Raw genomic sequence first — 14,019 nt, 5'->3', positions numbered from 1 at the left:
CTGTTAGAAAAATCGGTGGGGACAATTTCGCCACATTTCAGTATAGCAGAAGACAAAAGACGTCCCTCCCCTGTTTGTTGAACCTCGAGCACCTACATGATGACAAACCAATGCATAGACCTCTGGACCACCAATATGTTTTTAAAACAATGAACGCCCAACCATAGGTCTGTGATGTGATTTGGAGTGAATTTGTACCATTATAACCACAACGAGCTAACAACTATGGAGGATAGCACATGATAAGAAAAACATAAATACAGGAATAAATAAATCTGGAAAAAATAAATGAATGTATACATTAAATAATACAACTTGAGAATAAAACAGAACACACATTATTATATATCTTTAATGTATTTCTACATTTATTTTCACTTAAATGTATATATTTATTAATTTTCACACAATGTGGTTTTGCTTGGTAGCCTTGTATTCTGTGGATACGACAACATTTATAACAAATGTACTTTCAATTGCTCTGAAAGTTTCAACAAGTGCACGTGTCTTTAACAATATTTTTGAGTTGCCATCATATTTTATTTTACTTCCTCTGACCAGTCCCATTTTTATTTGGAAGCTTTGTGTCAAGTTTTACACAGTGGAAGGAGAAACACAGTGACTCTTCTCTCTTCAATACATATTTTATAAGCTTACAACACCGGAAATTATGGCGTATTCCTGTTCTGTATAAACTGAAATCCCCTGAGACAAAAGTACAATTTGTGATATTGGGCTAAATAAATAAACTTTGATTGACTTTGATTGATGGAATTGGCACAAGACGTACACTTCACTTCAGAGCTCTCAAGAGCCAGATATACATGTTTATTAGCATAAAAAATGGTGTTGCTATTAAAGGTTTTGTCACTATCTACTCAGTAACAGGAGTTTAAGGTGTGATTTGTAACAGGTTTGAGAACACATTTAACAAGCAGCACAATACACACTAGGATAAATCAACATGATAACTGCATGGCTGGGATTGAACCCACCACCTTCTGACTTAAAGACAGCACAGCCGTATTATGGGCTGTTGTTCAGAAATGATGAAGTCATAGCCGGAATGTCCCAATCGACATGATGATAAGCACTTCATCCTGCAGCTTATCGATCACAATCTTGTGGGCTTTGGTTCTCATGAGTTATAGAGCCATCACTTTTTCACAGATCCAGAATCTTTGCAGTTCACATTGTACATCATTCCAGTTGTTTTCCTTTTCAAAAAACCTTATTTCTACACAATCTTCATCTTTTCCTTCATGTTTGTTGGGCTCCCCATCTTGCCAATAGCTGAAACCAAACCACAAATAATGTGTTCTTAACAGAAAGCACAAACAAATAAGCATGTAGTCAAATTAAACCTCATTTGTGACAGTAAAAGATGATGTACACCTGGAAACATTTAGTCACAAATTCAAAGAAATGACTGAACTGAAGAGTTATTTTTCCTACAATGAGTGAACAACTGAACCTTGTCTCCAGTGCAGTCCCATCCACCCATCTCCAAGTCCCATTTGACTCTCTGTCAGTAAGTCCAATCCATGTGGCCTGTTTGAAGCGCCTCGCAAATTCCTTTTTTACAGTAAGAGAAAGAGACCATAATAAACATATATAAAATATAAACAATCCTCCACCTTGGCGAGGACCCTCATTTGTCTCAGAGACAGATTTCATGCTCTTACACACCTGTTCATCTTTGCTGTTGATAATGATCAGGTCTGCATTTCTTTGCTGACAGTCGTCTCTACTCTCCTGCCAGGACTTTCGAATAGCAGAAATGTAATAGAAACTGTGGTTGAAATACACCCATCCTTGTTGGGAGTAATGATCTAACAAGATAACACATTTGAAGAAAAACTGTCAAATCAGAGTGAAACAAATGAGAGAAGATACATTTAGAAAACCTTTGTATGATATATTTTAGTTTCCATGTTGCAAAGCTGTATAATAAGTCTCATTCTCAATACTTACCAAAAGTACTCAGCTTCCTCTTTAAATCTTCTCCCTCAAATTCTTGCATTCCTCGACCATAACTATCTGAAAGAGAAGGAAGATAATGTCTGTGTTACTGCAGTAAACACAGAGGTTAGGGTCTCATGGAAAACTTAAAAAATGTCAGATCACTCACAGAAAGAAAGACGCAGGGAAATGTTGAGAGCAGCTTGCAGGACACACAGGAGTCCGAAGCTAACCAAAACCAGTCTCATGAGTTTGGTCTCTGTGCAGAAAACAGACATACACATGCAACATTACCAGGACTATTAGACAGCCAGGCTTGATATTGGGTTACTTAAACCATTTTTATTAATGTACATGGATGAAATAGATTAAAAATAACTTCATATTTAGTTTGTAGCCTATTTACGGAATTTCTTCTAAGCAAAACCCCACCTGATTCTGATAAACAGGAACACAAATACTTTATGATACTGTTAGACAACCTCAAAAGTTACTTACTCCTGGACAAAGCATCAGGGATGTCTTCATAGTCCAAAGTCATCTCTGCCTTACAATACAAACTCCAAAATATTTGACCCTCCAAAGTATGACAAACGTGTGAAACGTGTTTCCAGAGAGCTGCAGCGAGGTGTCAGCTGCCTCTTCTTCTTCTTTATTTTTGATGACCACAACTTTACACTTATCTTCTGTGTGTTTATGCAACTTACATTATTATAACCACTTCCTCGTTTCTTGCAAACTCAAGACTGTTTCCACCATAGATTCGTATCAAGTAAAAAATAAATAGGTCATCAAGGTCATCAGGAAGCATAAACGCCCACATTGTTCAGGCTTTGAAACAACACTTAACTGTAATTCATAAAAAAAGCTAAATGTGGCAATTTGAAGTATTACAATTAATTTCTTAATTTTTGTTAAACTTGTATACAAGAACATCATTTCGTTATGCTTGGGAATTGTAAACAGGTTATTTCTACAGTAATGTTGGGCATTTAAACATTGGTTTTATGGAGATTGACTTGCTTTTAGAGCCAGCATAAAGTCGCTGTTTGAAAAACGTCATACTATTAATGAACATTTGATTAATACACCAAGTATTAATGTGTGAAATCCTAAAGAAATATTTCTTACTATTTAACCTAAAGGGAGCTTTAAAGTTAATGACTTCAACATTTGCTTTAAGTAAACACCCTAGTCCAAACTAACTAAAATAAAGTCAAATGAATAAAACACAAAGGAAGCAAAACATGAAAACAGTGCTCAGTACAGAAGAAGATATTTTTTATAACAATAACGTATTATACTTAAATATATTATTACAAATGAACTTGAGACTAAGATATTGATTTTGTCCATGCTTGTCTACATTGTTTTTCATGTTTATTTAAAACTGAAACTCCAAATTGTTTGACGAGGATTTCTGTCTTACCAGGCGCTGCAGCAGGCACCTTGAAGTCTTCAACAGAGCGGCGGGATGCAGCATTCCTGGCTGAAACATCTTCAAAGTTTTCGTATATCGAGGAGAGCTCATGTTCTTCTTCAAGGGAAACCATCTCTTTAGTTTGGCCTCTGCAGAGTGATGATGGTGTTTTCTTTAAATGGCACTTAGTTATGATCTTACTTTATTTTATGACTTTCTCAGCATACACCCAACATTCTCTCACACCCTCTACTTCCTCATTTTTGAGTAATTTGCCTTTGTTCCTCCAATCATAACTAGCTGCTTTTAATGATGCTCAATTTGTAACCTGTGCAGATCCTACTTTTAAAAAAAAATTAAATTATGACTTGGCTTTACTTTAATGAAGCATGATATTGATCTTTTAAAAATATTAATTCCAATTTGAAATCTAATTTTTCTGATATAAAAACCATCAATTTTGGCATGAAACTAAAAGTCAGTTGAAAAAAACTCAAGTAATACAATCAACAAAGTATTGTGTTTAGTTCCCTGTATTTTGCCTGTGACTTTAACATTAGATAATGGGGTTATGCTGCATCTCATAAAATGCAGCACTGCACTTTGTCAAGGTCCAATAATAATTTTACAGTTAGGGCTGAAGTGCTTTAGTGCCACCTGCTGGATTAATGAATGAATGGAGCAGGTGTTTTCACTTAATAATCTGTGTCAAGACCATAGGTCAAGACAGTCTATGGTCAAGACACGCAGAAGACACCTGCACGCGCCGTGATAATTTCTTAACTGTTAACTTATTTTATTATTAGCTATCTGACCTTTTTGCATTATGCAACTCAGTCCCTTTTTTGTGATAGAGTAATGAGACAATTATAAGTTAAGAATTATATTGAATTATTAAATCTGCTTGAAAACACAAAAACACTAATTGGGTTTCTAAACCAGGCGCTGGCAAACAATAAGTACTGAACCTAGGAACCTTCAGATTTTTTTTTTCACTTTCAGTTCTTATTTCCTTCAAAACTTCTGCTGAATATGGTCAAAGTGTGAAAAAAAGGAATAGATAATTATTGACACAGTAAAAGGAAGTGAAGTGTATGAGAAATGTCTGCTAGAAAGAAGATAAAAGATATAAGTCACAGAAGCATGTTGTTTCTTACACGACCACTAGAGCACCTCTAGTGGTCGTGTAAGAAACAACATACACTTTAAAACGTGTCTCTGGGTCGTAATAAGGGCATGAACAATCGGCCTATATGGTCGTTTTTTCGTAGGAGGACAGGCTGAACATTTCACACAATGTTAAGAAAAAATACACTTTTTCTTACAGTTCCATCACATAGAAAACACCATATTTTCAGCCACATTTTGAAGAAAAGTTAAAGCCATTATCTTTCTTATAAACTGCAAACCTGTATTGTTATTACATATATTTACTACTGCAATCAACCTAAAGAACAATCCATAATATCATAAGAGCCTTTGTGCTGTTTAAATATATGCTGTATATAACATTTGACATTATCTGCAAACAAACATGAGCGTGTTTTCTCTCAAACACATCAGTATAAAGAACATATACAATCAAATGACACCTTTTCACATTGTCTTTAAAATGTTGATTATAGCCGAACTCAGAACACACAGTGGGATATTTGAGTCCAATGTGTCACTTTGCATAAACGGTTCAGTGCTGACTTCAGTTTAGCTGAAGGGGCGAAATACATGATATCTTAATATTCTTCAAGTTGCTGTCATTACGGTGTGAAACCAGTGAGTATGTAGAGCTACATTTTCTTTTCACAGATCCAGAAATATTCATTTTCACATACTTCATCATTCCAGCTGTTTTGGTAGTGGTTTATATTCACACAGTCTTCATTTTTATTCTGATAATTGTTGGGTTCCCCGGAATGCCAGAATCTTTAACAGAAAACAAATCAACACGTTTTTTAATGAACAGAAAGTTCAAACAACAATATTAAAAACATTTTTGAAAATGATGTTTTAAAAAAAGTACTTCTGTGGTTCGAGGACCATTTGTTTCAACACTAAATTTGATTTAAAGTGAACAAAAGGGTAATACATTTACCTTGTTGTAAGTTGTGTCCCATCTACCCATTTCCATTCTCCCTCTGTGTCTCTGTCCGTCAGTCCAATCCAAATTCTATTTTTGTATTGTCTTGTGAAATCCTTGTTTTCAAAGAGAAACATACAGTAATCAACTAATATTTAAAGAGGACATATTATGCACATTTTCCGATTCATATTTGTATTTTGTGCGTCCACTGTGACATGTTTCCATGCTTTAATAGGCTTGTAATAGGCTTGAACCACATGCACATTCCTACCTGCTCTTCTTGGCTGTCGATAATCATCAGGTCTGCACCTCTTTGCTGACAGTCCTTTCTGCTGTCTTGCCAGGTCTTCATGGTGGAAGAAATACGATAGAAACTACCGCTGAAATAAACCCATCCTTGCTGTAAATAGTGAACTGTTGATGAAAGAAAGAACTGAAATAATCTCAATTATCAACAAACAAAGTCATGACAGAAGGACATTGAAAAAGTGTCCATCCTTGTTATTGGAGAACAGAAAGAACGATAAAACCTTAAAGGTCTCAGATATATACAAATATATATAAAACATGTCTATTAAGTGTTTTGCTCAAAATACCAAACAGATCACCTAAAAAAGGGGGGGGGGGGGGGGCTCATGCCTGCTCAGAATTCTACCCACATACTCAGCTAAATGCTGATGAAACGACATATTATGTTCCAAACCAAGGATTATTTCTGAAACAGTATGGAGCTCAAATGCTTTTTCCTTTTCGGGTTTACCACAAGATGAGTAACTTTTTATTTCCTGCTTTTTTACACATACTCTCTCCAGTACAGGTTAGCTCTCAGTGTTAGCGATGCTTGCTAATGTAAACAGAGACCATATTACTTCCAAAACACGTTGAACATTGTTTCTGATAACAATGTTTCTGATTGGGCCGTGGGTGTAAAGCCAGGCCACATTTCCGACATTACGTTATATCTGCAGCAAATCTGGGTCAGCTCCGTTGTACCCCCGTTTTTAGAGATTTGGGTACGGAGGAAAAGAGAGAGGGTTTTGTTTTCTGAAACTTTGTGAGATCCCTTACACACCATGGACACATATTTATGAGACATAAAAAAGTGCATTTTGCATGATAGGACACCTTTAATATATACATTAAAGGTAGGGTAGGTAAGTTTGAGAAACCGGCTCGAGATACACTTTTTGTTATATTCCATGGAATGCTCTTAACATCCCGATAGCAATGAATATCTTAAGTGCTTTGACAAAAAATCCATAAAAAAATGTCATCTGTGGAAGCCGTAATACTGTAAAAAGTATGACCAATCATTTAAGCCGGCCCAGCTAAAATAACTGGATGGCCTACCTGCCTGTCAGCCTTCCATCGGGGCACAAACTTATCTCGTGCCCTCATTGGTCATGTGCGCGTTTGTGTGTGTTGGAGGAGGGGCTCTATAAGGAAGTGGCAGATTTTCTCCGGTTGTGTATTTTCAAATTCTAGCGATCTCGAGCCGGTTTCTCAAACTTACCTACCCTACCTTTAACAGATGGTTAAGCAAAAACAAAAATTGCCAAGGTGGTATCTACCGTATGATAAATCTGAATGTTTGCTCTTTGATATAAAGGCCCACAGGCTGAACAATTGATTTCATCATCATACTTACCCAAGGCTCTCAGAGTTTTATTCAGGTAATTTCTTCCTAAAGCCAGGTTTTTTCTCAAACATATCTCAAACATAATTCCCATTGTCTTTTGTGTTTAACTATCAATGACATTGGTGTTTGTTTCTTATTCATAGTTGATTACTGTATCAAAAGCATACAGGGAACTTGACTGTGAAGCTGTCATTTTGATTATTTTCAAGAATTCCAAATAAGTGACAACACGCTTTGAGAGGGATATTGAGTTAGATGTTCAAATGAATTTTGATATACATTTCAAGTCAATGTGTATACTCTGATGTACAGTTATATGTTGCTTCAAAGCATTCAGAGCAATTGATATGTTGTAAGAGAATTGAAACAAGGGCTTCTTGAAGTGAGAAACACAAATTAAGACAAGCATCTTGCTCCCTTTAATAAATCATACAAAGAGCAAGAAGCAGGGAAATGTTGAAAGCCGCTTGTAGAAAATGTGCCCAAAGGATTTATTAAAGTTAAAGAATTGACTTTCCCATTGTACCTACCATATTCTTCCACAGTTCTCTTCAGGCCGTGGTTCTCCTCAGTCAGGATATTGCGACCGGCCTCCAGATCTAAAACAGAATTCTCAATGTTTATCATATCACAGTTTTTTTCAGTTGCTAACACAAGCAGAATTATTTAATCTCACACTCTGCACCCTATTTGCAATTCAACTTGGCACTTTTTGCAAAACACTGCTCACGGTTCTCCAAGTAGACACAGAAATCTGACATATTCACTTGTTTGCCATTTTCAAAACACTGCCATTAAAAATGCTACACACATGAACCAATCAACAAATACATATGCCAAATGAACATAAACACCAAACTGCTTTTTTGTTGACTCAGCAATCATACATACGGAACGCCATAAAAGATGAGTTTGGGTTTGATAAGTAAAATGCTGTGTAGTTGGTTGGACAAAGTGTCTTGTACTATACAGTTTTTTCCAATTGCTCTAAAAACTGTAAAGAAGGGCTTATTTTCTCAAAACACTAAACACAATTCACAAAACCATACAAAGTGCAAAACACCTCATATATCTTGCAAAATGAAGCACTGCACCCAACACAACATAAACACTTACCAAAACCAAACGTTTGCCCCAAATGGCACACACTTCACACTTCATGGTGCTTTATCTAAAGCACACTCATCTTTTATGGTGATCTGTGTGTAGAGAATTATGCATACTTTGAGGAAAAATAAATACAAAAAAAAAGAAAAAAAGAAAAGTGCTTATGCTGCATCTCGCCACTTAGCTGGGTCTGGCCACAGCTCCTCATCAACCTGCAGAAGAAACATCACCTATAGAGGCCTGACGGTCATACACCTTCAACCGATATGCTGCAAATAACTCTTCAAATGACTTCAATTCATCCTCCCTCTCTCTCTTCCTCTTGCTGCTATCCATTTATCCATTGTTGTTGTAAAAAGTTCTTACATGAAGCCTTTTTCTAGTGCTTACAAACTGATTGCTGAGTCACCAATAAAGCAGTTTGGTGTTTATGGTCATTTGGCATGTGTATTTGTTGATTGCTTCATGTGTGTAGCATTTTTAATGGCAGTGTTTGAAAATGGCAAACAAGTGAATATGTCAGATTTCCCTCTCTTACTTAGAGAACCGTATGCAGTGTTTTGCAAAAAAGTGCCAAATTGAATTGCACATTGGGTGCAGAGCTGAAACAGAATTCTCAATGTTTATTATATTAATCTATCTATGATAATGTGTGGGTGTTAATTTCCTCTTCCTAATCTAATACCAAGTTATATGTTTTCAAGGAATTCTTTCTATTAAACCAGGGGTGTCAAACTCAAGGCCCGGGGGCCAAATCCGGCCTGTGACTTCATTTTCTGTGGCCCCACAAGAGCTCTGAAAGAATATTATATGCAGGTGTGCACATAACTTTCTCAGTGAGGTACTCAGATGAACGTTGTGATCAGCTGTTTTAGCGCAGTTCTCCAGTGCAGGGGGGGAGTCTCCCTCCGCAGCCGGTTGGCGTAGTTTTGGCACAATTACGTTGTACAGACCGACGTTAACAGCAGCCCTGTCTGTGCACACGGAGACCGACTCTGTCGTCCGGTGATCTAACCGCATTCTGGAAAAGCTTCACAAGTACGTCGGTATGCAAATGCGCTTTGTGACACAAGTGACGGTACGCATTTCAGATTTTTGCCGCACATGCGTACCTGCGTACCAGTTATGTGCACCCCTGATTATATCTTTATTATACGGTTACATGATGATTTACAGAAGCACGTTGCCCATAAACTACATGTCCCACAATGCATCTCAAATTAGACTTTTTTCTCAGAATTTGACTTTTTTTCTTCAAAATAAGCCTTTGTTCTTAGAATGTGCCTTTTTCTCAGAATTGGACTCTTCTTTTTAAAATGTTACTTTTTTTTCAAAATGTTACTTTAAAAAAAAAAAAATCACTTCCTTTTTTAAAGATGTCACTTCGTTTTTTTTAAATGTCACTTCAAGGTTCCATATTTTGTCATACGAACATACTGTAGCTACAGTGTAGTTATGCCGATGAAAATCTTAGGTCACAGGCTTCTCCAACAGTGCAACACAATAACACAGATAAACAGAAAAATATAGTGCAAGTAAATAGTAAATACAAAAAGAAAAATAGTTTAAAAAAGTGAAATAGTGAAATAGTGCAATAAGAGTCTATATGCAAGTTATTGGAATATGATATATTAGATAAATAGATAAATAATTACTAAGTAGCAGATGAATGTTATGGATGTTGTTTCAGCAGTTCAGTTGTTTAAGTTGTGGCATTCTCACTGAAGAGACTTGCAATTATTTGCCCCAGACTTCTGCTTTCAGACGTAGCTAATTATGAAGTTATTACCCTATCTGATAATAATCCAATGCAGAGGCAATAATGTAATATAATACATTATTTTATATATATATTTATATATGTATTCTTATATAGTCTTAAAGTTACAACTGGCCCTTTGAGTGCAGCCATAATGCTAATGTGGCCCACGATTAAATTGAGTTTGACACCCCTGTATTAAACTGTCACGTTGAATGGAGAGGTTACCATTATTTTCAACAGGACCAGATGATTAATACAGTATATGTTTGGTTCAGTTAAGTATAGTTGTGAAGAAAATAAATCTTGTGTTCCCTCTTACAGCCACAACACAAGAGCCAAGGCGTTATCAACAACATCTGTATCATTTCCTCTTATTAAAGGTACAATGTGTTAGATATGCCAGAATTTATATTTAAAACATGAACTAACATTATGAACAGAATGTGAAGAGCCTACAGTGTTGACATTATTTTTAAGACGTCTATGTGTTGCAGAAATATGGGGTTATGCTATCTGACTAGCCAAGGCCCGTCATGTGTTGTAATATCATTTGTTCTTCTAAAAGCATAGTGAAGGAGTTGTAGCCCGGGTCTTCCCTCAGACCAGAGGGTGAAGAAGTAGTGCTGCCACGACTCGAGCAGACACGAGGGCTTGTCAATAATTAGCTCGTCCTCTGCAGCCACTTCCTGCTGCTCGTCCAATGGGGGTACAGGATTGAACTGAAACATTATCATCATCATACTTACCGAGGTTGATTCTCTTCATCTCGTCTCTCTCTTCAGTCAGGGAGTTTTGCTGTGAAACTGTCATTTTCAATGGAGAGGTTACCAACAACATTTGATTATGTGATCAAATAAACACATAATTCAGTTTAAAAACTAAATGTCCACGGAATATATACAGAAGTCCAGAGCTCATGTATCTTTTTTATTTTAAGAATTGGTTTCCTCATTGTACCTACCATAGTTTTCCACAGTTCTCTTCAGTTCATCTCTCTCTTCAGTCAGGTTATTGCAACCGGCCCCCAGATCTAAAACAGGATTCTTATTGTTTATTATATTAATATATCTATGATAACGTATGGGTGTTAATTTCCTCTTCCTAATCTAATACCAACTTTTATGTTTTCAGGGAATTCTTTCTATTAAACTTTCAAGTTGAATGGTTACCATTGTTTTCAACAGGATCAGATGAGTAATACAGTATATGGTTCAGTTAACTATATTTGTGAGAACAAAATTATTGTGTTCCCTCTTGTCAATAATTAGCTCTTCCTCTGCAGCCACTTCTTGCTGCTCTCCCAATGGACAGGATTGAACTGGGAGATTGTCATCATCATACTTACCGAGGTTGATTCTCTTCATCTCGTCTCTCTCTTCAGTCTGGGAGTTTTGCTGTGAAACTGTCATTTTCAGTGGAGAGGTTACATACAACATTTGATTATTGGATCAACTGAAGAAAGTATTCACTTTAAAATAAAATAACCGAGCTGGTTTTGAGAGAATACAGAAGTGAGAGTCACAAATTAGGAACACTTACAGAGAGTGAGACGCAGGGAAATGTTGAGAGTAGCTTGTAGGATACACAGGAGTCCAAAACTCACAACAACCAGTCTGTTCATTTTCATTCCTGTGTGTAGAACCCAGAAACATGCACACACACGGGGGTTTATGGAGGCTGACTTGCACAAGTGGCTGTTTGAGAAACCTTACACTTTAAACTGAGATGTTGATTTTGATATATATATATTTACAGTTCCTATAAGTCATCACCCTGTGAACATTTCTACCTTTTGTCACATTACACCCTGGAAGTGATTAGCCCCTTAAAGTTTACCATTTAAAACTTGCTCAGGTGCAACCAATCAACTTCCATATAAATCACCAGGCTAATTGCCCCCCACCTGGTAATGCAAATAATTCACCATGGTTGGAAAAGTGCTTTCAAAAGGCCTACATAAATGTGTAGGAAGGCACAAGTAAGGTGAAGGCTACACAAATATATTGAAGGCTTTAGCTATCCTTCTGAGTACTGTTCAGAGCATCATTTAGAAGTGGAAAGTGTATGGCACCACTAACACCTTGCCTAGATCAGCCCGTCCGTCCAAACTGGCGGACCAAGCCTAGAGGACATTGATCAGAGAAGCTACCAAGAGGCCAAAGGCAACTTTGAAGGACTGGTCGATCTGTGCATGTGACAACAATCTCACAAGCTTTACACAAAGCTGGCCTCTATGGCAGGGTGGCAAGAATGAAGCCTTTTCTGAAAAGGTGCCACAAGCAGTCTTGTTTGTGCTATGCAAAAACACACATGGAAGATTCTGTTGCCATGTGGAAAAAGTTCATATGGTCAGATGAGACTAAGATTGAACTTTTTGGACTGAACTCCAAGCGTTATGTTTGGCCAAATGAATGGAAAAATGTTCCCCAATCTAGGCGTTCAAAGCTGAGACATATTCAAATAGATTGATGGCTGTAATTGCAGCAGAAGGAGGCCATAGGAAGTATTACATCAGGGGACTGATGACTTTTTCAACCCTGTTATTCTAGTTTTTCATTTTTTTTATTAATATTCTGAAATGTTGCCTTGTTTTCATTAGTTTGATGTTGTCAAGCTACATTTGTAAATAAAGCTGGAAAAAGTATTTTTTTAAATAGGTTGCAGGCTGGATGATAAATAAATTAACTATTTCAAAGGGGTATGATGATTTTCTATAGGCACTGTATATGATGATCTTTAAGTTTAAAATGAAGTTTACAAAATAAGGTTATTGTAAACTCAACTACTCTAAATTGTTGGACTATGATTTCTGTCTTACCAGACGCTGCAGCAGGCACCTTGAAGTCTTCAACAGAGCAGCGGGATGCAGCATTCCTGGCTGAGACATCTTCAAAGTTTTCGTATATCATGGAGATCTCAGGTTCTTCTTCAAGGGAAACCATCTCATCAGTTGAGCCTCTGCAGAGTGCTGATGGTGTTTGTCAAAGTGTCTTCTTTAAAGGGCACTGATCTTCCTTTATGTAATGATTCTCTCAGCATACACCTAACTCTCTCTCTCTCTCACACACAAACACACACACACACACACACACACACACACACACACACACACACACACACACACACACACACACACACACACACACACACACACACACACACACACACACACACACACACACACACACACACACACACACACACACACACTCTCTCTTCTTCCTCATTTTCTATAATTTGCCTTTGTTCCTCAACTCAGTATTTTATGCTTTGACTGCTGCTCTATACCTGTGCAGATCTTTAGGTACCTGATCTAATCTTTATCCTCCAGGAAGGAAAACTCTACTTTGTCATTACTGATAATGTTAATGTTAATTAAGTAATTAATGATCATATTAGTTTGTTTACTTTGTTCATCAAAAAACAAGCAAGCCAATCAAAATCCATAAGCAATGGCCTCTAAAGTTAATGCAAAGCCTAATCGGCTCAATGCTAAGGTGTTTAAGAGCTGGTTTAAAAAACTCTGAAGTTGCTGTAAAGTTGTGTAAATCAAAATCATAATCTGTGTTGATGCATATCTATGCATATTGATGCATTGTGTTATATTAATTATGTGATGTGTACTTTATTGCGGTGTTATATTAAAAGCTATATATTTTAACTACACTATACATGTAGAATGAAAATAAGCAACAACTCTCAGATCAATGGTCTGTATTTGTTTTATTACAAAGGGGTTTATCCCAATCAAATGAATTACATTTAAATTGAACATCATGTTAACACATTTTAAAATGCATTATAACATAATACACACATTATTATTAATATTTATTTATTTTTGTAAACCTACATTTAACCAGGTAAGTCCTGTTGAGATCAGAACATCTCTTTTCAAGGGGAAACTTAGTTCACACTAAGGCATTTTTCTTATTTTTCTTTTGACATTTCTATCTCAGACAAAAACAAAAAACAAACAGAAAAATAAAGATACAGTCAGTAGGTCACTTCAACATTTCATCAACAAAAAAATAGGTTTACAGTCCAATACC

At 36.5% G+C, this 14,019-nt stretch overlaps 2 protein-coding genes across 4 annotated transcripts; both read right to left on the bottom strand.

Annotated features, from left to right (window-relative positions):
* Positions 1-395: 395 nt before the first annotated feature.
* Positions 396-3,659, bottom strand: LOC117482267 (CD209 antigen-like protein E). Of its 3 annotated transcripts, none has more exons than XM_034130332.1 (6): positions 3,392-3,659; positions 2,132-2,221; positions 1,975-2,040; positions 1,690-1,832; positions 1,456-1,575; positions 396-1,293 (listed from the first exon to the last, which is right to left on the bottom strand). In XM_034130332.1, exons 1-6 carry the CDS (start codon positions 3,513-3,515, stop codon positions 1,261-1,263), a joined length of 576 nt encoding a protein of 191 aa, XP_033986223.1. In that variant the 5' UTR covers positions 3,516-3,659; the 3' UTR covers positions 396-1,260. The 3 variants fall into 3 exon arrangements, with proteins under 3 accessions (XP_033986223.1, XP_033986221.1, XP_033986222.1); XM_034130330.1 differs by having other exon boundaries at positions 1,475-1,575; positions 3,392-3,647; XM_034130331.1 differs by lacking the exon at positions 3,392-3,659 and adding an exon at positions 2,461-2,795 and having other exon boundaries at positions 1,475-1,575.
* Positions 3,660-4,615: 956 nt separating this feature from the next.
* Positions 4,616-11,376, bottom strand: LOC117481930 (C-type lectin domain family 4 member F-like). Its single transcript, XM_034129867.1, has 5 exons — positions 11,313-11,376; positions 10,929-10,997; positions 5,731-5,873; positions 5,472-5,572; positions 4,616-5,302 (listed from the first exon to the last, which is right to left on the bottom strand). Exons 1-5 carry the CDS (start codon positions 11,374-11,376, stop codon positions 5,167-5,169), a joined length of 513 nt encoding a protein of 170 aa, XP_033985758.1. The 3' UTR covers positions 4,616-5,166.
* Between the last annotated feature and the right edge of the window lie 2,643 nt (positions 11,377-14,019).

This window comes from Trematomus bernacchii, unplaced genomic scaffold (genome assembly GCF_902827165.1).
Source record: "Trematomus bernacchii unplaced genomic scaffold, fTreBer1.1, whole genome shotgun sequence".
In the NCBI taxonomy this organism is placed as follows: domain Eukaryota; kingdom Metazoa; phylum Chordata; class Actinopteri; order Perciformes; family Nototheniidae; genus Trematomus; species Trematomus bernacchii.
The sequence above is the reverse complement of the archived record's forward strand: the minus strand, read 5'-3'. Positions and strand labels throughout refer to the sequence as shown.